Genomic DNA, 23,694 nt, shown 5'->3' on the forward strand with positions numbered 1-23,694 from the left:
TGGCTCCGTCGACGTCACACGATGCCGCGTGCGGAGTCGGTCCATTGTGACATCCTCGTCGGCGTGGGGAGAGCTAGGAAATAATTTTCCCGAGGAATGCTGGCAGAGGGTATTCAAAAGGTGAGGACTCCATAGGCAGAAGTATCCATCAGATCTTCCTCAACACATCAGGGCAGCTCCTTCTCTTCTTAACTTCCACTAGAAACTGAAGACCTGGCAGAGCGCTGCCTAGCCTACATTCCTGCTCCAGCGCCTGTATACCCTCACGGGTGATAAGCTATGCCATACAAAGGGACATAACAATGACTACATTTTTGAAATACAGAATTTTTAGGTGGAGCTTGAAGAAAAAATGTATATACTTATCGCCAATGCTTATTGTTCCTTTAGTCATCAACACATGTTTTTTCACTACATAAATGGCTACAAGCTCGGTGTCTTTTATGCACTATGTGCTTAACAGTGATACAAGCGGCAGAGTTACATAAGCTTCCAGGGAGGACTCGGCCTATAGTCTCGCCCCTTGATCTCCTAAAAAAGAATTCAATGTGGTCAGGACGAATGCACACATTCAAAAAGCAGTTTCATAATAAAATGAACAACAGAAAAAGAAATGCTTTACCACCTTCATTGGTTTGATATATTTAGGGTAGACAGTATGATAATGATTAGAAGTTTTTTCAAGGAGATACATCTCCAGTATTTAATATGACCAAAAAAGATATATAATTTCTGGTCAATATTCTGTGTTTTTACTTGAAAAAATGGGCCAGTTAACGTGTTTCGCCCCTTGAGCAGCGCGCAGGCCTGGGGCTTTTTCAAGATTAATGTCAGAAACGATTTAAGGTCATCCTCATATTGTTAATAATAGTAGGCAGCTTGTGGCTGTGGTGGCAAAGGTCAGATCCGACACTGACCACATTTCACAACCGACGACCGCAAAGACTTATTGACCCTACATGGATTTCTTCAGCGGTGCGTGCTGCATGGACAACGCCAAAGCAACGGAATACGGACTTTGCCCTTCTATGGGATTCTATCTTATGACATTACTGTTGACGCCAGACTTCAAGTTTGCGACCTTTATATTCAGGAGTCAGGCTCCCTGTGGCAACAATACCCAGTGTGATGGGAGTTTAGGAGGACGACCTAATTTAAGGCACAGCCCTCTTGGATGGAGGCTGGCCACCCCCACCTGGGATAACCCAAAGCAAAAGTAGAATCCCAGTGTTTACCAACTTGCAGCACTTATTGGTGACTTAATAATGATCAGCATTAAAGGTGGATACCAATCTACAGCACTGAACGCTGATGAACTATAAATGTCGATCAATACATTTCTACGGAAACAACACAAACAATGTCATTTAAACTGCGATGACGGATACAGATTAAACATGGATTCCTTTTTAATTTTAAAGTTAAGAACAAGACTGGGAAAGGGAAGTGGAAGAGGTTACACAGGGGATTGGGGAGGCCAGCTGACAACAGGAGCTGAGGAGGAACGGAGGGGCGTGATAGAACAAGAAGAACAACTACAAATAACCATTACTGTGGATCTTGAATGTTTATTCCCATGAATACCATGGATTTATCCTGAGATATGGTAGGGAACAGGGAAAAGGCCACTGCGGATTGGGAACTGGGAAATAGTTTAGTGACTGTTACTTAGAATGTGTTGGATATTTAGATGTTGGGGACGAGCAGAATGATGACTGTACCAATTTCAGGTTGATGTTATTGTTATTGTTTTGATTTTTGCTTACATTCTTTTCCTTTGATGTAAGGTGACGATATTGTGCCACTTAGAGTATTTGATGTGGTCTTACCAGAGCCCTGATCTAGGGCATAAACCAAAACTTAATAAAAAAAGAATGTTTAGAAAAAAAAGTACAAAAGAAAAAGAAGTACCTGTGCCAAGCTGGTCCAAGTGGTGGCAAAGATGGATCTCCACATGAGCGAAATGCACAGAAATACCCAACGATGGTACGAACCAGGGCGTAAAGCAAGAATCCACTCTAGTGCAGGCTGCCAAAGCAGTAGGAGTCACCAGTTGGTCACATGCACTCTGAGAGCCCGATTCACTTTCAGAACTGGAAAAAAGTGTGAAACAAAACATAAATTCTCTATGAAGTCCCTTAAAAGGGCAGCAGGTTGTATTCAAATATCATAGGAGGCTCTTACAATGTTCAAACAAGCACTAGCAATGTCAAAAGTTAAAAATTAAAGTGCCAGTTATTGATGGGTTTAGGCACTCAATAAGTTATCTCACCTGCACTCTCAGTTAAGCTTGAACTCATGCATCCATTCATCTACCCGCTGACTCGTTCCTGCATCTACCATTTACACAACCACATTAAAACACACACAAACTCAATACCATATGCAAGCTAAATGAAAAGTAGAAAAAAGGAAACATGATGACACCTATATATGGCAGACATGCTTGTAATAACTAATACAATTAAACATAGCAGTGGGTGGCTGTCTTGCAATGATATTATGTGTAGTATATAATTGTTTAAGTCAATCTCTGGAACTGGATGCAGAAGAGTGGAACTGGAAGTGACGTGACACAATGAGGCTAACGAGCTGCACAATGTGCACCCCAGCAGCAACCCGGCAGCTGCTGGCTACATGAAACAAGCATTGGCATAGCCAATAGGTCTCGCCTTTGGGACCTTATACGTGTTAAGACATGCAACAGTTGATGATGTTGCACCAAGGATATTGTACAGCATAACTTAATACTTATAAGGTTCCAAAGGCGAGACCTATTGGCTATGCCAATGCTTGTTTAGCTTAGTAAGCTGCACAACAGTTAGAATGCAGAGAAAATTACTAAAGTAGGGGAACCGATGCTTGGGGGTTAGGCACTGGATTCAAAACAAGAGGAGCAAAGGGGCGTGGCTTGGTAAGCCAACATGGCGGACGTGTGCTAGGCCAGCTTCGTCCAGCCTTACGCACATCAGTCTAATATCCTGACATCCTGGAATGAACGAAGCGGGATTCAATACCTCTGTGACACAGCACCGGCCACTCCATCGTGTGTGGTAATTTGGGAGCGGCTGTGACACCGAGATACGGCCGGTGTGGGGGAGATGCCTCGCCGGGTGAGGAGGAGGGCCCGGAGTGTGGTGAACGGCGCTGCTGTCCTGGACTGGGGGCCATGTGAGGAGCTTGGCCGAACCGGCGGATAGGCCTGGTGTTGGAACTTCACCGACTGCCTGGCGTGAGAGGGGTGGTGCCGTGGCTCTGAGTCGCGGCCGACGGGACTGCTGCTGCGGGACGGAGTGACCCGGCAGCCGGATAGGGCCGCGGAGGTAGGGCGGTGCGCCTGGAGTGTGAGCTGCGGCTTGGGGCTGGACTTCTAGACAGCGGAGTCCCCGCTGGTTGAGGCGGCCCCCTTCACTGTGGTGTCACAACTGGGACCGCGTGGGGGGGGTGGCCGGGCAGCGAGTAGGCCGCCACCCCCCCTCCCCCCGATAACACCGTGTGCCCTGAATTGAAGTGTGGCAGTGGCGGTTGGAGCCCTCCCCCCGTCTGGTGCTGCGGCCGGGCTCAGCGGCGAGGTTGGACTGCGCGGGGTGGGCTCTGGAAGGAACGCTTGGCTGCCTTCTCCTTTCCATGGAAGACATCGAGGCCCCTGGAGCTTACCCAGACAGTAGTGTCGGCCCCCCTACCCCCACGTTATCTATCACTGCGGGGGATTGGTGGTGCAGTCGGGCCACATTGAGGGATAACGCGGACTTCTTTGGCTGCCTCCGCCTGACCTGTGTCGCTCTGGGCCTAGGGGGACCTCGGTGCAGGGCTCCATTCTCTCTGAATATACTCTTCCGCCCACTCTTGGGGGTGCTCCTGGATAGGAGCTTCTACCGGCGGTCAGCGAATCGGACCGCAGGGGAGCGAGTGGGGGCCGCAGGGGGTGCCTGCCCCTTCCCTGGAATATACGGGGTCTCCCCCCCCACCCCGGCGTTGGACATCACTGTGGGGGATCGGGGGCGTAGTCGGGCCGCATGGGGAAATACTGAGGGTCTGTTTGGCCGCATCCACCTCAGCCGAGACGCTCTGGGCTGGGTGGGTCCTTGGTGCGGCGGCTGGGAGTGGGCCTTCTGCCCTGCGGGTTCGACGTGTGGACTGGCGTGTGCGGGGGACATCGGCAGCGAAGTCGCGCAGCGTGGCGGAGCTCTAGGATCCTCAGCCAGCATATATCCCACCCCAGTGGCGATCCTGGATAGGAGCTCCTCTCGGCAGTCAGCATCGGACCGCAGGAGCGTGGGTGCCTGCCACGGCCTGCGAGTGGGATAATTGACAGTGTGGGTGAGTGAGCTTTGCCTGCCCATCTGTGACATCTTCATCCCGAAGGCCGGTAGAGCCGACTTCACGTGTCTGTGCACCTCAGGTGGGACGTGGTCCCTGGGGCGTCCGGAGAGTCTGGGTGCGGGGACCCTTGGCTGGCTAGAGCACATTCAGCGCTTGGGTCGGACCGAGGGAGTGATCAACATTTGGGTGTGGGCCCCCATTGGCCAGATTTGGGACAGTCCATGAGGTTTAAGGCACAGACATGACCAGGGATAAGGGAGGAGGCGGCTCGACCAAGCAGGGGCGTATCAACAAGTTTACATGCGGCGGCTGGAGCCACTGGGGGCAGCCAGGAGCTGTGCCGGACAATGCGGCCCTCCTGGCCGTGATCACTCAATCTAGGGATATGTTGGATGCAAAAAGACGGGCAGTCGGGTCAGACATTATGCTGTTACGACAGGACCTGCGCAATGCAGTGTCCCGTATTACTGAGGCTGAGGCCCGCATATCGGGAGTGGAGGATGACGTCACGGAGCTGAAGCGCAAGGTAGCGGCGATGGAGACTGTCCAGAAGGGCCTCACACTCAGAGCGGAAGACACAGAAGGACGGGCCCAAAGCAACAAACTCCGTTTTGTTGAGTTTCCGGAGGGCTGCGAAGAGGGGAACATGGAACGCTTCCTTACGACAAGGCTGGAGGGCTGGCTCCCCCCTGAGGCCATGTCCAGGTGCTTTGTGGTGGGACGGGCTCAAAGGGCGCTTTTGCAGAAGCCCCCAGTGGGGGCTCGCCCACGGCCGGTTATAGCCAAATTATTGAACTATCTGGACAGAGACACTATCTTGAAGCAGGCCCGACTCAAAGATCCCTTGCTTTATAATAATGTCCGCATCCTGATATTCCCTGATTATACGCGGCAGGTCCAGCAGTAGCGTCAATCTTTCATGGCTGCCAAGGCCTGTCTGAGAGAGCTTAACCTTCCATATGCCCTGCTGTTTCTGGCCCGCCTCCGAGTGGTCTTTCGTTCCCACACTCATTTCTTTGACACTCCAGAAGAGTTTTTCAAATGGACGGACAAAACTGTTCGAGTGCGGCCCCACACACCGCCTGGAAGAGAGTCAGACTCATCCTGGAGTGATGCGGCCCGGGGGGGGCCCTCGTGATCAGCGGCTGAGGGGCAACAGAAGGTCACGGTCCCGAGGGCGTTCACAATCCTGTGGTGCCTCCTCCCGGGGGGGTGCAGGCCCAGGGGAGCCAAACATTGGAACACTAATGGAGGTTGCTGGTGACGTGTTGCGGAACTACGTTTACTGAATTCCGGGATGTCGCGACTTGGGCTTATCTCACTGTCTAGTTTGAGCTGGTGGGAGCCCTGCCAGGTGGTCATGGGCTGTGAGTTGGGGATCCATTGGTCAGGGCAGTGCCCATCCCCCCATTGGGGATCGGGGACCAGCCCTGCCGCAACAGGTACTTCAGTGTTTTTGAGGTATGGGGTGGGGGGTTTGTTGGGAGGGGTTTGTTTCTGTTCACAGGTCGCACTTACACTACGGGTCCGCTTCGGGTGGCGCACACACCGCCGAGGTTCTTTGTTAGCATTGCACTCTGTTACAACCCCCTATGGCTAGAAAACTTGACAGCGGGCAGGGGATGCAGGGAGGTCTCCGTATCCTAAGCTGGAATGTGCGGGGGCCCTTGACAAGATTAAGCGGCCATACTTCAACACGCGAAGAGGGCAAAGGCTGATATCTTCATGCTACAGGAGACATCTCATGGGTACGAAGGCCCGATGCCTGCAGCGCTATTGGTTCCATCAGGTGTTCCACGCGGGTTTCACGAGGTGTGGCTATCCTTATACATCGCAGGGTCCCTTACACGCATGAGCAGCAGTGGACCGACACGCAGGGGAGTTACCTATTTCTCCGGGGTAGGGTTGGGGAGGACCCCCTGATTTTAGGTAGTGAATATGCCCCTCCTCCATTGCAGTGGAATTTAATTGAGAAGTTACAATCCCTGTGGGCCGATATGCCGGATGCGCTGTCTGTGGTGGGTGGAGACTGGAACGATGTCATGGACACGGCCAAGGATAGAGCCGGGGATGGGGGTGGCCATAGGAGTCATCTCTCTACAAAACTACATTCCCTGGTGGTAGGATTGGACTGGGTTGACACCTGGCGGCGGGCCCACAGTGCGGTTCAGGGATACACATATTTATCAGCGGTCCACAAACCCTTTTCCAGACTGGATTATATTTTTGTTCCCCGGGCGATGGCTGGTAGAGTTGTGGCGGCGGAGATTCTTCCCCGGGGCCTTTCAGACCACTCCCCGATATTCATAGAACTGCTCACGGGTAGGGGGAGACAGCCATTTCGGTGGCGGATGGCAGTGCGGCACCTCCAGAACGTGATATATACGGCCCATATAGGGGAAACTACTGCCCAGTACCTGTCTGCGAATGTGGGATCGGTGTCTAGTACTTCTACCTTGTGGGAGGTGCTGAAGCCTACTCTGCGAGGGGTGGACATCTCCTGGTGTGCAGCGGCGAAGGGAGGAAGTGACCCGCGCTGAGGCAAACATAGAAAGGCTTGAGCAGCAGAACCGCGAGGCAGGGAGTGACCTGGGTGTGCGGCAACTGCTCTTGGCCCAACAGGAGTGCGCTGCCCTGCTGATGGATGAGGCACGTCAGGTCTGGCTGGCGACGCGCAGGAGAGTGTACCAATGGGGAGACAAGTCTAGTAAGATGTTGTCAGGGCACGTTTCACTCCAAGGCTCTACCGGGTATATTGGACCTGGCGGGACTTCCGATTACGGATCCTCCTGCCATTGCGGAGAGCTTTGCTATGTATTACGCCGAACTCTATGCCCCCCGGGAATGTCTATCAGCGGCCACGATAGATACATTTATTACTGATCTGCCACCCAAGGCACTGTCGGATGAGGTGCGGGATCAGCTGGAGGCACCCTTGTTGGATGAAGAACTGGAAGGGACCCTGTGAGAACTTAACCCGGGGAAGGTGCCCGGACCCAATGGGTTTCCGAGTGAGTTCTTTAGCCGCTATAATGTGCAATTGGCCCAACATTACCAGGCAGTGGTGGAGGAGGCCCGGGAAGAGGGTGTGCTTCCCCCGGACTGGAGGCATGCAGAGGTGGTAGGGTTACATAAGCCCGGGCGTCCTCCGGGAACAACATGCCTCATACCGCCCCATCTCCCTCTTAAATGTGGAGGCCAAAGTTCTGGCGAAGGCGCTGGCCAATCGCCTCTTACCCTATATCACATCACTCGTACACCCTGATCAGGCGGGGTTTATGCCCCAGCGGGCAAACCAGCACAACATCAGGAGAGCCCAGGTGGCGGTTGTGGCGATTCAACAAACTGGGGAACCGGCGGCACTACTCTCGGCAGATATGGACAGGGCATTTGACTCCCTGAGTTGGGTCTACCTGTTCGCCCTGCTCCACAGAGTCAACCTGATCCCACGCTTTCTTTCTTACATGAAACTCCTATACACGGATCTGACGGCATCGGTGCGGGTCGCGGGCGCCGTCTCCTCCACTTTCCCAATCCAGAGTGGCACGCGGCAGGGATGTCCCCTGTCTCCATATCTCTTCGCCCTGGCCAAGGAGCCCTTGGCGGCCTGGGTGCGCATAGACGCCCAGATACGAGGATTTGAGTGGGCCGAGGGCCTCTCCGATCGAATTGCGCTTTTTGCAGACAATGTTCTCTTCTTTCTGACGGCGATTGATAGGACGGGGCCACGGCGCTTGCGAATCATGCAGAATTTCGGGGAGACATCAGGACTGTACATGAACCCTCGCAAGTCCACGCTTTGGGCGCTGGGAGAGCGGAAGAGAGTGGGTTCGTGGGCATCTGGGGTTCAGTAGGCCATAGGTGGTTTGAAATATCTGGGGGTGGTGCTCTCAGACGTTCCGGTCGTTGCCTGGGCACGCAACCTGACACCTGTGTGGGAACGGGTTCGTGCAGACCTTAGGTCCTGGTCCTGCATGCCCCTAACACTTTATGGCAGATTGGCCATCTTCAAAATGGTAGCACTACAACGACCTCTCTACCAGCTGCAGAATCACCCGTATCCGATCCAGCCTAGATGGTTCTGGCTGGTGAATTCTGTGTTGGTGCAGTTTCTGTGGGAGAGGGGGACGGTGCGGGTGGCTATACGTACGTGCTTTTTATCCACTAATTGTGGAGGTCTGGCTTCCCCAGATCTCCTCTCGTACTATCAGGCCTCGCATCTGCTGGTCCTCAATGAATGGTGTTATGGGGATAGGGGGGACTCGGCGTACGCACTGGAACGCTACCTGATGGGACATCACACACTTCATACACTATTGCATTCGGCGTGGCTACAAAGCGCATTGCCGCCAGCCTCTCGAGTGGTGTTCATGGTTTGGAGGCAGGCGCTGCGGTGCATGGGCTGGTGGAACGTTCTGCCCCGGGAGACCGCATTGTGGAATAATGGGCGCCTGCCCCATTTGCAGGCCCTTCCGGGATTTCGGGGGTGGAATGCCATAGGTATCTCCACCCTGGGAGATGTTTTGAGGGGCACAACACTTAAATCCTTCATAGAACTTCAGGAGGAGTTTCATATGCCCCAGACACAATTATATCGTTGTCTGCTGCTCCGCCACGCACTGTCCCCCAGCCTGCAGGGCCTGGAGTCTATACCCGAATTTAGCCCCATCGAAGACAACGTTTTTATAAGGGATTTGAAAGAAGAAAATAAATTCTCGTATTTACCAGTCCCTGATCACGCACTGCTCCCTTACACTTCAGAAACTCCGGGGGGACTGGGAGAAAGATGTGGGCAACCTGGAGGAGGAGGATTGGACGGAGGCCCTGGCAGCCCCGCGGGGGGCAGCCATAGCGATACGGCTCCGTCTAGTCCAATTCAAATATCTCCACAGGGTCTACTTTACTAGGTCACGGTTGTGGCGGACGGGGTCGATTGCCTCCCCGGAGAGTCTTCGCTGCGAACGGGATGAGGGTACGTTTATACCCACAGTTTGGCAGTGCGCATCGCTGGATCGCTTCTGGAGGGGGGTATTTGCCTGTCTCTCTGAAGTCTTGGGCTGGTAGCTTGCACGCACACCATAGCTGGCACTACTTCATGTTATGGAGGGGGTGGTCAGCAACGCTTACAAACGGCATCTTATGCTTTTAGGATTCACGTTGGCAAAACAGGACATTGCTAAAGCATGGAAGGCGACAAGGGCCCCATCGGTGGCTGCCTGAAAACATTTTTGGGACTTTTGCATGGGTCTGGGGCAACCCATCTTTGTGGCCAGAGGGTGCCCGCGCAAACACTATAAAATCTGGAAAAGATGGGTGGAGTACCGAGGCCTCTGGCTGGAGCCACCGGCGATGGTGGAGCATTCGCTACCGGATTAAACCTGTGGGCCAATATGGGGGAGGGCAGGGAGGGACTGGGGAAGGTGTGTGTACCCAGATGAGGACTTGTCAACTTACTTTCACTTTGCGGACGAGACAGTGTGGACTTTGTACGATCTTTTGGGGGGGAGGAAGTGGGACAGAGGGAGTTGGGGGGGTGCAAATTCGTTAAATATTCATCTGTACTGTATTATTGTTCCTGCAAAAGTCATTTGTGCTTGTGTCGCACCCCTGCAAGGTGGATGCCGCCACAAGCACGAATGTGTGCTAGAAAATGAGCAAAGCGGCGGCTAAAGGCCCTCCTATGCAGCGCATGCACGCTGCATAGGCGAGGCCTAAAAAAACATGAATTGTGTGCTGCAGCAAGAGTGCCGCAGAGGAGCGAGGTGGTAGCGGCAGGAGGCGCAACTTGAGAGTTTGGAAAATTGTGTTCCGCTGTAGCGGGCGGTAGCAGCAGTGGCGGTAGGAGCCGCAATTTGAGAGCTGCACCCCCCAAAAGAGGTAGTGGTGGCGACAGTGGCAGTAAGAACATTGCAGCGTGGTGCCGGGGGCACAGGCCAGAGTAAGGAGGGGTAGGTGTTGAGTGGTGCAGCACAGTCTCTTCAAGCGGGGGTGCAGATACAGGAGTAGGAGTACAAAGAGACAAACGGTCCCTTGGGCATTGGAGCATCAGAGTCACTGGATAGCTTTTTTTTCTAATTCCTTATACTTTAACCATTATACATTCTCGTGAGGAGACCTTTAACAAAGGAGTCACCCAAACTGAAAGAGAAAGGAAAAGATCTAGGAATGCATGGAAGAAACAAAAGTGCTTCAACAATATGAGGTGCGTAATTTATTCTCTTGCATAAAAGGGGGTAGAGATAACATAATAACATGTACTAACCACAAGCAAATAGGAACCTTTTGCAAAAATGGGGTGAAAACAACACAATAACAGTTATTAATCACAAGTTATCAGGAACCCAACCTGCAGCCACAATGCAAAGTCAAGACAATCTGAAGCAGGCACAAGGCAACCAAAATACGGTGCCCAATGAATCATCCGGCAAGAATATAGTGGCGATTCACCGAGCCCCACAACAAATGTGGGTAATACAGGACTGTTGCCAGGCTCCTGAATTCCTGAAAAGGAAACCTTTCACCTTACAAGAAGGGAACCCTTTAAATAGTATCAATTCAATGCTCCAACCGGGTGGTCTTCGTTGTAGAAGGTGCATTTCCCCACCGGGACAGGACACCGATTCCTCCAAAAACACAGGAGGATTCCACACACAGAGACACCCATAAAACACGATCCAGTACATTTATTTTAAATCCAAACTTTACATCAATAGGGCAATTTGATACTCTAAATAGAGGGGCAGTGTTCAAATTAACAAAGGAAATCAGCGCACTTGCGCACCTCAAATCATCACATTTAGAGTCAATCGAATTCCATCCACATATAAGAGGGCGAGAAGTAATCTGAGTAATTTGGGCCACAAACCAAGTCTTTCAGCACCAGGAAGCCTTTCAAAACTGGGGGACTGACTTATGGAGAGTCGAGTTATCAAGATATTCAGGCCCGTTGTTACCAACTAACACACCTGACCTTAACTCGCCCCCAAGACAGGCCAGACTAACAAATGTTGCCAATGAGCACGCTATCCTAAGGGGCGCCCTGGGGGCTGAGTTCTCACTCATCAATCTACCAAAGCAAACAATAGTGAAACCAGCCGAGAAAGGGACCCATAGGCTCTCTACACTTCACCTCTCTGAGAAGTAACCACAAGACCGGTCCTGGCTGCTGCAGCCCTAGTTGGCCCTGACAAAAGCAATCCCCTCCACAGAACAACCATATTAACATCTGTTCTTGAATGCACACATATTTTGTAAAATGCCCCTGGATAAGGACACAATGGAGTATTTAAGCAAATTTAATATCATATTATTACAAGAAACCTGGAGTCTGTGACCAACACCAGTGACTTGCTTCTCGTCAACTGATGGCAACGGCTGGATTAGTTTCTCCTCCCTACTGCCAAAATCTAAAAAGACGCAAATGGCGTGACTCGGATGCAGGACAAATCATGACCCTGGTTTACATCTTAGCAAACACAACCAAAAGCACAAACACCATGCCTGAAGTGGGATATTCATTTAAAGTATATCCGAAACCATTAAGGAAAAAACGCCCCCTTATTTCCCCATACTCCGGTTTGGTACACAAGTCATCTGCGTGAAATAAAAAAACACATTATTAGAGAAGTAAGAAGGTACACTCAGAATTCAATAGACATGCCACTGATCAAACCTTCACACACCAGTTAAGAAAAATTTACAACAAAGAAAGATGGCAAGCAAAAAAGAACTACCAGGAAGGGATATGGAACAAGCCCCTTAAGAACAGTCGAATAGCAAACAATTCTGAGGAGAGATAAATAAGCTGCTTGCTGGACAAAAACGTCACCATAATGCAGTGAATTCTGTGGAAGCCTAGGTGTCCCACATTCTCGCTATATGCCGATTCCCAGAGAGTGCACCTATCCGTGGGACAAACATGAACCTAATCAATTTGGGACACCAAAGCCAGACCCTGCAGAGGAGTAGTTCAACCACCACCTGAACTCAACAGATACTTACATATATCGACAGTGTATAGGCGGTTCTAATATCGATTCATCCTAAAGGACCCCACTGACCACACTAAGTTTCAACAACCTAAGCAATTTGAAGGACCACTAACAGACGTAAAGAGGTTGGCACAGATATTAAAGAAATTGAAGACTGGGGGTGCACCGAGCACCAATGGCCTTCTGAGTGCACTGTTCAAGCAAGACATCAACTTCTGGGACAGTTATTTAATCCTTCTCTTCAACAGGTTTTATAGCTCCAATACTATCCCGCCATTATGGAGAGGGAGCATGCTTAATCCAATATAAAAGAGCTGTACGCAATCGTCACCACCGAATTATAGGCTAATAGCCTTAATAGATGTTTAAGCTAAACTGTACGTCTCCTGTATACTTCAATATCTCCAGGCGTGGGTAAACGAGTACCAGTTTATACCAAAAACTCAAACTGGATTTCGGTCAGGCATAGGGACAATGAAAAATCAGTCTGCACTTACCATCCTAGCTGAAAAGACAATACAATAAAGACTATTTTCATGCTTTGTCGCCCTCAAATCAACCTTTGATAGAGTCCCCGACGCCTGCCTTTGGGCAAAACTGGCTGAATGGGGTTTTCCTGAAAAATTGTTAAACTTGGTTTTTGCTATGTACAGTGACAAATGGGTACAGGTTAAAGTTAATAGTGGCAGTAGGGTAAGGTCTAAGATCAAAACGAACAACGACCTCAAATAGTGGTGTGTCTTGGCCCCCTGTCTATTCAACCTTTATTTGGCCAACTTAGGCCGACATCTAGCACAAGTGGAGTGCCCCGCCAAGATTGGCAATGGACAAAATAGGCCACCTGCAATATGCTGACGATAAAACTACAGGGGTCAATAAATGTACTAGTTGGGAACATGGAACAGCAAGGCCCAGAGTTCAATCTCAATAAAACAAAGGTGATTCGCTTGGTTGACCCAAAAGAAAAATCTTCTAACTGGTTTGTGATGCGCAACCGCATAGAGATTGTAACCTTTTACAAATATCTTGGAAAAGTGATAGACTTATTTATACTTTAAACATCAATTCGCCAGGATACGGGCCAAAGCCCAAACTTTGTTGTTCACATTCAACCAGCTGCAAAAGAAGATCAGCAGCCTGTCACACCAACATCTGCAAACAGTAACCGCAGTACAGCTCCTACCGACGATCTCAAATTGCTTGGAAATTAACCAAGGAAAAGAAACAGATTTATTAAGTCGCTTACAATCAAACATTTACAAAGCCATTTTCCGCCTGCCGAGGTTGGTCTAAGAAGCTCATGTACGGCTGGAATATGGACTGCAAAGAATGAATGCATTTATAAAGTTATGTTGGACTCTTCATGCTTCTCAGAAAGGCTCCGTGAACAACTTGTGCGGGCAGGAAAACGAGATTCAGATGAGCAAAAACTTAAATACCTCCTGGGGAGCGTATTTGCAGTCATCAATCACTGCCCTATGTTTAAAGGAAGCCTGGACCCTTCCCATGGAAAAACCATTCTTCACTCGACTGTGTAACACCTCAACCAAAGTCTTGTCACAGCTGCAAGAAAAGAATATACTAGTTGCCAAATGCCAGGCATGAACGGTGTTATCCTCATATCAACATCTAAAGACCCAAGCCTACTTAACAACAAATTTCTCACCCACGTTATATTATCAGTTTATGCTGTTTCACTTTGGGCAGTTAGAAATGAAATATCTAACCCCATTCTGGAAGAGTTGGCCGACCGCCTTAAACTGCTGCCTATGTGGATATAAACATGTGTCAATAACTCACATCTTATGCGCGTGTCAAAAACTTTAGTACATTGAAGGAAGCTACTAAGATCTGCTTTTCTACCACAGCAACTACGCACCTGCAGGCAAGCTGTAATTTGTAGTTTGAGCGGAGACTCCAGCGCCTTGGCGTGCCAGGGAACTAAATACCTACGCAAAAACTTCTCAACGACCCCCTGCACCAAGGGTCATATGAAAACACTTCCTCAAAATTCATAATGTTACATTCTGTTAGAGATCGTCTGAGTGCTCTTACACTTTAATTAACATCAGGAACTCCGTTATGCAGGATTCAATACCCGATAGACATGGGACAAATGCCAGGGTAATTTTTAATAGTGGACTCATATATCGATATGTACAAAGCACTTGCACTTTGGTATCCATATAATTTAATAGCTGTTGGCTTTTAATCTCATAAATGCTAAACCAAATAATATAATCGTTTTTTTATTAAATCATGTATTCTTTTTTTTAAAAATCTTTTTATTAACATTACTCACACTATCATACAGTACAGGACAATAGTCATATAGCATATAGTGGAATTACATTTCACAATACAATGGAAGGCTGACAGACACAGATGGGATTGTCAATACTTATAGATCTAGCCCTGGTCCGCCCCTCAATGCCCTGTATCTCTTCCAAGGCCCCCAGACTTTTTTCCATTTCTTTATGCAACCCCTGGACTTATAAATAGTTTCTTCAGCTCTCTGGCACCAATCTAGATCTCGCACCCACTGGACCAATCCGTGGCCTCTTTGATCATCAAAAATAGCCACCTAGGCTCCAGCGGGACCGGATAACCCACTACCGGTGCCATTGTGTCCACAACTTTAGCCTAGAAGGGGACTATCTCTGGGCATTCCCACAGGCTATGGAAGAATGTGCCTTCTCCTCTACATCCCCTCGCAGATAGGGCCGATCGGCTTCTTCCCGAGGCATACAGATGGATACGGGGGGAGATAAATCATGTATTCTTGATGACCTTTTAAATTGAAATGATTTTAATTAATCAATCAATAAAGTATAGTTCAAATTTATTTGTTAAAGTTACAGCACAGCTGTCAAGTTTAGAACCAATATGTTGGTCATCGAGCAATGGTAAAACAATGATACACAAGGAACAATACCATTCTATGAATGTTCACCTAGTTTAGAGGTAGTAGCCGTATAGTATGTGGAGGAAGTGCAGATGAAGAAAATGAGAATCGAGTGGCCCATTAGCACTGTCCAGAGAGATGTAATATGCTCCAAAAATGAAAATAAAAAGGGTCAAAGGAAAGAAATGAAAAGGGACCAATAAAATCACAACATGGAAATTGTCCACTGCCACTGAACTGCACTCATTTAACAGCACATGTACAAATGTGATCAGACAAATACCGACACTCTAGGTGCAAGAGTGCAACTGTCTGAAATAGGATGACCCATTGCCCCATGCTGTATTTTTAATTTTTATTGTTTTATTGCGTTTAAACGTTAACAACATTCAACTGAAGTCGCATGGTATCAGACATTGCCATAATAGAGAAGAGCCTAGTTTCCATGATGCCTTCTAAATGTCTTCCTGTTTAGCCAGAAACACTTCAAGAGCATTATTATGCATTACCTTCCCCAACATTCACAGTAAGAGTTCCCCTAGTGCATTGTATTTCACTCAGAATATAAGCTGGTTTTAATGGATGTAGAGTGAAAATGACACTCATACAGACCAGTGGAAGAAGAGGGCTGACCTAAAGTCCCTTTATGAATACATATCTATATAGATGCTCTTGGCATGGGATCATACAGACCTCTTGCCCTTCTCAATACAGACTATAAGATCCTAGCATCTGCGCTGGCCCAAAGATTAGCACCTTTGGTCCCTGCCTTAGTGCATGCGGACCAGAATGGGTTTGTCCCCGCCCGCAGCACATCGCATAATATAAGGCGATTGTTTCGTGTGCAGAGTCTGGCGGTGTTCCAGTGGCCCCGCTCGGGGTGTATTGTACTTAACCTAGAGAAAGCGTTTGACTCGGTGGAGTGGCCCTACTTGGCGCTAGTGCTGGAAAAATTTGGTCTGGGTGCACCCTACCTTCGAATGGTGGAACTCCTCTACTCCATCCCCGTGGTAGGTGTGCGAACGAACAGGCTTTTCTCGGACCCAATCCGTGTTCGCAGAGGCACTAGACAAGGGTGCCCCCTTTCTCCCCTAATATTAGCTCTCATAATGGAGCCTCTAGTGGCCCAATTCCGCGCTTCTGGTGTGGATTGGGGTATTCCATTGATTGACGGGATACACTCGGTATCTCTGTATGCCGATGATCTATTGATCTATATCAAAGATTTGACCTGCTTCCCGCAAGTGCTCACGGACATATTCCGTAACTTTGGAGAAATGTCGGGGTTGCGTGTTCATTGGGCAAAGTCGGGGGTATACTCTTTTGCTGTGGATACCCCCGAGTGCGAGATCACGGTGCTGGGCGAACGGCTTCTTTGGTATCCAACGACCTTTCGGTACCTGGGAATCCAGGTTTACCGAGACCCTGCCGACCTAATGGACGGCAATCTCACGAGAGCAATATCATCACTCACGGGCAAAGTATCCTTTTGGAATACTCTTCCGCTGAATGTACCCAGTCGCATTACGCTGGCGAAGGCGATCGTTCTGCCAGGTTGCTGTATTACTATGCAAATCTGCCGTTATATGTCCCGGTCCGCACCTTTCGCGAACTGGACTCTCTAACTAGGCGATTGATCTGGAACAAGGGGCGTCCCAGAGTGGCCTTGAGAACCCTTTATGCTGCAACAGAGAGCGGTGGACAGGCGGTCCCCAACCACGAACTTTATTACCTGGCTGCGCAGTTGCAGTGGGTAGATTACTGGCTGAGTGGGAGACACTTGGGAGATACTGCCACAGCGGAGACAATCATGTTGGTTCCACAGATGCATGCGCTGTTTCACCCTTTAGCTAAGACCAGTATTCCGGACCAGTTACACCTTGCGGTAGCGAAGAAGTGTTACCTGAGAAGTTTGAAACTCACCGCAGCGACCAAACCGTATGCGCCCAATCTCCCACTGCTGGGTACGCCTTGGGGAACCGGGATGCTCACGGCACCTGTACTAGACTGTTGGGAGGCGGCCGATTTGGACAGTTTGGGCGACTTATTTGCGGAGGGTACATTGCTTTCTTTTGCGACACTAGCGGATACTTCGGGACTACCGGCCGGACAGTTCCTGACCCATGCGCAGCTTTTGCATACACTAACGAGGGCCTGGGGTCCGTTGGCAGAGGAACCGCCCACACACCTGCTCATTCAATACCTACATGTGATGGGGAATGGTTCACACCTAATACATTGGCTTGCTCAAGCACTACACGTACATACACAGTTCTCCCCTCAGCGCCTGCGAGACAAATGGACGGCTGACAGAGGTCGGGACTGGACGGACAGAGAATGGACACTGATACTGGCTGGGGCTTTGACTGTACCGCGCAATGCACGCTTTAAGATTATACAGTATTACATTGTACATCGTGCATCAACCGATACTTTGGGCTCACTACAACAGCGTGTCCCAGATGCGGGCTAGTGGACGCGCAGTTCCTACATGTCCTCTGGACGTGCTCTTCGCTGCAGCCCTACTGGACTGCTGTATCAACTGTATTGGCAAACACGACAGGGGGCACCTTACCGAACACTTGGGAAGCCAGCCTGTTAGGTTTATTCAAAAGGACCAAGCAGACGAAAGTCCAAGCGAGATTCTGGGACTGATCACAGCGAAACGGCTCATTACTAGGCGTTGGAAGCATGGTGTACCTCCCAGGGCGATACAGTGGCGTAACTCACTGGATAATTGGGCGAGGGCGGAGAGTGTAGCGCTGCATAGGGAGGAGACGGCGGGGCTCAGGAAGTACCCCATAGCGCTGGATTGGGACAACGCCCTGACGACCTACCATCGAGTGTGCTTGCAGCATAGCATTGTGTAAATATCTTCGCTTCTCTGTCCACTCCCATTTCTACTGCCGCTCTCTCCCCCCCCCTCCTTCTTTTCCCCCCTCCCTATGTGCCCCTCCTTTTATGGGAACCCCCCCGCGCTCTGACACTCACCATACAGCTGTCATGCGGCACTATGGACCTGCTCTTTGTCCACATCGATGTCTTCACACACACACGCACGATTACCGTTAGACACCACTCAAGCCCTTGTTAACTGTATACTTTAGATTGTTCTTTACACTTAATTGTTTTGAAGAAACAGCTTTGGATATGTGATATACTGTCATTGCGACTAACTCCTTTGGTTTTACAGCCATAGCATAGCCTATACTCCGAACTGAACAAATCTAAGATATGCAGTCCCACTGCGGATGTCGCTTTTCTCCGTCGCGGAGCACTAACATTACTGAACGGTGTAATGAGAATCTGTCACGCTGTTTAATTGTGCACTTCTTCTCCGCTCTTATTCCTTGTTGCCATGCTTTCGCACGAGAGTGGACGCCCGCAACGGTCTGTGCACAATGCCTCACGTTACAGCGACGTTTATTATTTCTGTATGTATATGTGTAATGATGTACTATGACCAAAAAATGCAACTAAACATATTCAAACAAAAAAATGAATACATATCTATATACACATATGTGTGTATATAGGTACTGTTAATGAATTATTTGATTACAAAATCCTGGCAGACAACTAAGCCTTCCAAAGAGATTCTGACAAGAAAAATATCTACCTCTTGCCTACAAAGCTAATCTGTGATATTTCATGTAACAAAATGTCTTTGTACAGCCTGTCACACAGTGCATTACGAATCCACCCTTAAAGGGCTATTGGCTATAACATAAGTATTTCATAATAAATAAATCAGGATTACTGTGTTTGTCATAATATTTCATAATCAACAGATCAGAACTATGACATCAACCCAACACCTATGGTTGCTCAAGAAATATATCAACGTTGACACGTAAGCAAGTTTGGCCTTCCTGCTTTGTTATACGTGTTCTAATAACAGATCAAACCTATGGAATCCGACACAAAATCTCACAATGAACCAATAAGTTCTAAAGACTTAACCACTGGCTGACTTCATAACCAATACAGACCTACTTAAGTAGGTATACACTGGAACCCAGCATGCATACCCTTATAAAATTACACATATTTACAAGATTACAGTTGACATAATAATATACACCCCCACTCAAAAGGCCCAACAACAATTATCACAGTCTAAAATCTTCTACCCCTAGAGTTTGTCAAACAGGCGGACCAATGCCTCAATACCAAAACATTGGCTGGATAATAAAGTAATATTTCAGGCAAATAAATAACTTTCTAAAGCCTAAAACACATTATCATAACCCCTTCGCTGTGGCGCGAATTCCGCCGCGGCGCAGGGGGTGAGCGCAGCGCTTCGGTGCTCATGACGGCTCCACGCCGTCATGAGTCACGGGCGGCGTGTGCTCATGACGGCGTGGTTCCGTCATGACCCCGCCCGCTCATTAATTCGCCCGCACAGGCGGGAAATTAGTGCTGCGTGGGCGGAGCGGCAGAAGCGTGACGGAACCACGCTGTCATGAGCACACGCCGCCCGTGACTCATGACGGCGTGGTTCCGTCCTAAGCACCCAAGGGGATAAGAATCCACTCTGAAAGACCTATTGACAAATACTCTTCACAATAAATAATCAGGGTCTACTACTTTTGTCAAAACGTAAACCCTTGCCCATTACGGTAATGTGTGAGATTCCATGTAACAAGATAAAGCTCTACAGCCTATATATAATACAGAATAATAACAACCCACCCATAAATGCCTATTACCTTTAGCATATGCTTTTCACAATAAATATGCCTCCTTTATAGTACCGTTATTTAATAAACAGACCAGGCCTATAGCCTTCATTATTAGCTTTCCACCACAACCAATAGTCTTTCGGTATTAAGCATAAACTTTCTCAAAAGTTAAAAAGTGCAGTACAAGCACTGTTTCCAGTAGAAGCACACACCTTTTGCCAAATCAAATACTGTACTCAAGGTTACCAATGTATGGGTGGAGCCTAAGCCACTCTCTCAGTAGAACTTCTGAAAGCTCTTTTTGTGTTTATCTTACAAGGTTTGGCTATAGCTGCACTGTCAAGCTAGACAAAAATATTAAAAGAGCAGTTTTGCTCAGTAAAATGTGCATGAATGTTTATTTGTAGGGATGTTTGCAATTTTGTTTGATATCACTGAGCTAAAAACCATGTAGGCACAGTGAAATACAATTAAACCGTTCAGTGACTCATATATTGTTGAATCTTGATAGCGCTGTAACGTTTGAGTAAATTAAGAAACCATTAGGAATAGACGCGTACAAAATGCAATCTGCAAGGAAAAACACACGGATACGTTTCCTGAAAGTTTGCTAATGCGTAAGATAATAAATTCTATTTCTCTGCCACATGTCTATCAGTCCAAATGAAGAGATTTATTTGAAATACAAAGAATTCATTAAATCAAAAAACTATTTACATACATACAAAAACATACAAAACTATAATAAATGCATCAAACCACAAACGTGTACACTCATGTCACAACCAGATATAACGTACTCCTTTCAGCAACAGTAATTTAATGCTGGAACGAAGTGATGCAAGTGAAGAATGCGACATAAGTAATAACAATATAGATAATGGTCAACTCCAAAACCCATCAATAACAAAACTGAATTATGATGTCCGGTGAAGCTAGGGGCAATGCTATTATACAGTGGCCAGAGACATGACAACATGCGTTAAAAAACACAAGTGCGTAAATGCGAGAATCCATTTGAGCACGAGAACCAGGTCACATAGCCCTCATTTTGGTGGCATAGCTCGCTTTAGCCCTCATTTTTCTAGGGACTTCGTTGTGGGGGTGGACGCACGGTTGTCAATCAACAACCTGTAACAGCAGATCCGTTTTTTAAATATTTTATATTGTTATTTAGGGTTAATTAGCTTTAACCAGGCCAGGAGGGAGAGCAGATCCTATTCAGCGATTGAGTATTAAAAATTGGCCAAGTAGAGGTAGAAGCAAGTCACCTTGATTCCACTGTACTGAGCTACCATTTTCTTGTTTGACATGTTAACATATAATTACTTTGTTTGCACCAGTTTGCTGGTATACTAGTAGAATCAGAAGTCCTAAAAGGTTCACAAAAAGTGGCATGGTTTTGGCGGGAGTATTTAGAACCTTCATTTTACACAACACCACCGCCTTCTTTGAGATGAGTTTGACTCCTCATCTGCAGCGATCTGAAGAGAGGAGTCTTAGGTGGCTACCTTTCTGCTGCGGGTGAGTACCCAATATCCTGGTCAGTTTCGGAAACCTCACAACTTCACCTGTGATACTGCTAGTCCTCCCATGTGACTGCAAGGAAGTCGGGAAATGCCTGAAACTGTAAGTCTGGAATTATCACTTCCATGGACCATCATCGAGTTTATGATTCACACCCCTCAAAAGGTCTTGTTTTAAAGCAGATGTGAACATGGTCTTTTTTGTGCCTTGGGGTAGAATGGTTGCCTGGGGATAGGTTTTACCGTCCCAAGTGAGTTCTGCAGCATTATGGGAGGCTGCTACCATCTTGTATTTTAAAGGGTATGCTCAGTAAGGACTTTGCAGCCATAAGGTAAATGGTACAGAACTGGGATTAGATCACCCTAGTGACAAAGGTGGAGTGGAACATATGAGGATGCTTTAAAATCATCTATAAATGGTCTTCTAACATGTCTAAAATGGACCATGGATAACTCAGAGACCTCAATTGAAAACTTGAAAAGGAGAAAGGATGGAAGCTCCTAATTACTGAAAAGTAATATATTTGATTTGCTGGTGGATGAATGTTCCTTGACATATATACATACATTTATTATTATAATTGTAAGAAACTGGATTATTATTGCTTTATCATGGTGAACCCTCAACTCAAACACAATAAGATGATGGATAGAGCGCTGAAACTTTCAGACATTCACCCTAGTCTCTTTTAGATCTGGGTTGAATCCTTCATCGTTCTTTTGCTCACTTCACTACCCCAGTTCAGGCCAAGCCATATGCAAATATGTATTGACCCTGTTCCTCATGGGAACAGTCCAGCCCGAAATGCCAAGCCAGGTCTTCCCTGGACCGAAAATAAGCATCCTGGAACCTGTTTGAGGGTAACACCCCTCATCAGCCAGGCTAGCTTGAACCCTCAAAGTCACTGACTTAACCTGACTCAACCCCCTGGTAGCTATGATACAGAGCACACAGGCTTCATGCAGGATAATATATAAAGTATTTATGCAGTACCAAACAGTAATAAAGTCAAAATGCAGAACAATAAAAATCACAAACAGCATTAGAAAAGTAGAGTAAAAATGCAATGAACAGAATGACACGAAACAGACAAAAATCCAGTAAGATGATCCAGAGATATTTATTGTTAAAGCACAAAACACACAAATTGCCAATGATAGTCAATAGTCGCGGTAGAACAGAACCTAGACACAATTTGAGGCTGACTGCGATGGAGCCTGGATCAGATACACCAACCAGGTTCATCCTGGTCAAAAAGTTTACAATTTGATGTATTCCATTAAGACCTGCTCAACCACAGTAGTACTCTACTAAGGTCTGGTGGATCTCGGGAGGATCTTAGAGGCTCACTGGGTGTCATGCGGAAGCCAACAGAAGGGTCCAGGTCAGGTCTGGTTGTCACTGGCCAGCTGGTTACATCCAAAAAAAGGTATCTTGCAGCTTGTTGTTTCCCTGTAGCCACACCAGAACACAACCAACTGCCCCATGATGTTAACTTATTTTTCCTAGGTACAAGAGAGCTCAGGAGCAGGCCTTCAGGGCTACTCTCAGGTCACAGACAGCAGGTCCAGTCCAGAAAGTTATGAAGTGTGAGCTGTAGGGGCCACATTTATGCCTGGAACCAGCTACGGGGTGGAGTGACTTGTGGCCACTACCTAACCAAGAGGGTGAAATTTCCTGGGCCAACCCTATCCACTTTTCTTTTAGTAGGTCCCGTTTATCTTATTGCAAACAGGCCTCAAATGCCATATGTCAAGACATTTTCAAGATGGTAAAAGCCTTTGCCACACAAAACGTGGCCCTGAGGGCTGGGGTTTGTTGGTTGAGACTACTAGGGTAACCCTAGTATTCTCCAACACAAAATTCCAGTTTGAGGCAGGCCCAGTAGTCACAAAAAAGAGACAGATGCCTGGTCGGAGAAAAGTAGGGTACTTCAGCAACAAGACAGGCAATACACAAGAACTGTCTTGGCGTCCTGTTCTCTCCCATTCAAGTGCACCCCAAGGGTTCAATGTTGAGCAGGGTTTGACACTTTACTGTCAAATAGGATGCCCACCTTGTATATTCCATGGAGTACAGAGGCGCTATGTCTGCCCATTCAGCTCAGCCTATGGTTTGCTCCTGGAGGCATTCCACACCTTTTCATATCTATTCAAAGGTGAGCACATAGTGAGAGGCGGTAGAGGCTTATGCTTATTAGCCTTATGATAGTTAGAAAGATACAGTGTAATTTTCTAAAATCCCATCTTCCATTATATTTTTT

The 23,694-nt window shown here is 47.9% G+C and overlaps 1 protein-coding gene across 4 annotated transcripts in view; it reads right to left on the reverse strand.

Annotated features, from left to right (window-relative positions):
* VPS13B (vacuolar protein sorting 13 homolog B) overlaps positions 1-23,694 on the reverse strand; it is a 3,181,000-nt gene that overhangs the window by 396,156 nt on the left and 2,761,150 nt on the right. For all 4 annotated transcript variants that reach the window (XM_078686964.1, XM_078686965.1, XM_078686963.1 and 1 more), the window contains exon 41: positions 1,912-2,093. In XM_078686964.1, the coding sequence (XP_078543090.1) occupies positions 1,912-2,093 (182 nt within the window). The remainder of the gene's footprint in view (positions 1-1,911; positions 2,094-23,694) is intronic.

Source organism: Lissotriton helveticus, chromosome 4_1, assembly GCF_964261635.1.
Source record: "Lissotriton helveticus chromosome 4_1, aLisHel1.1, whole genome shotgun sequence".
Classification (NCBI taxonomy): Eukaryota; Metazoa; Chordata; class Amphibia; order Caudata; family Salamandridae; genus Lissotriton; species Lissotriton helveticus.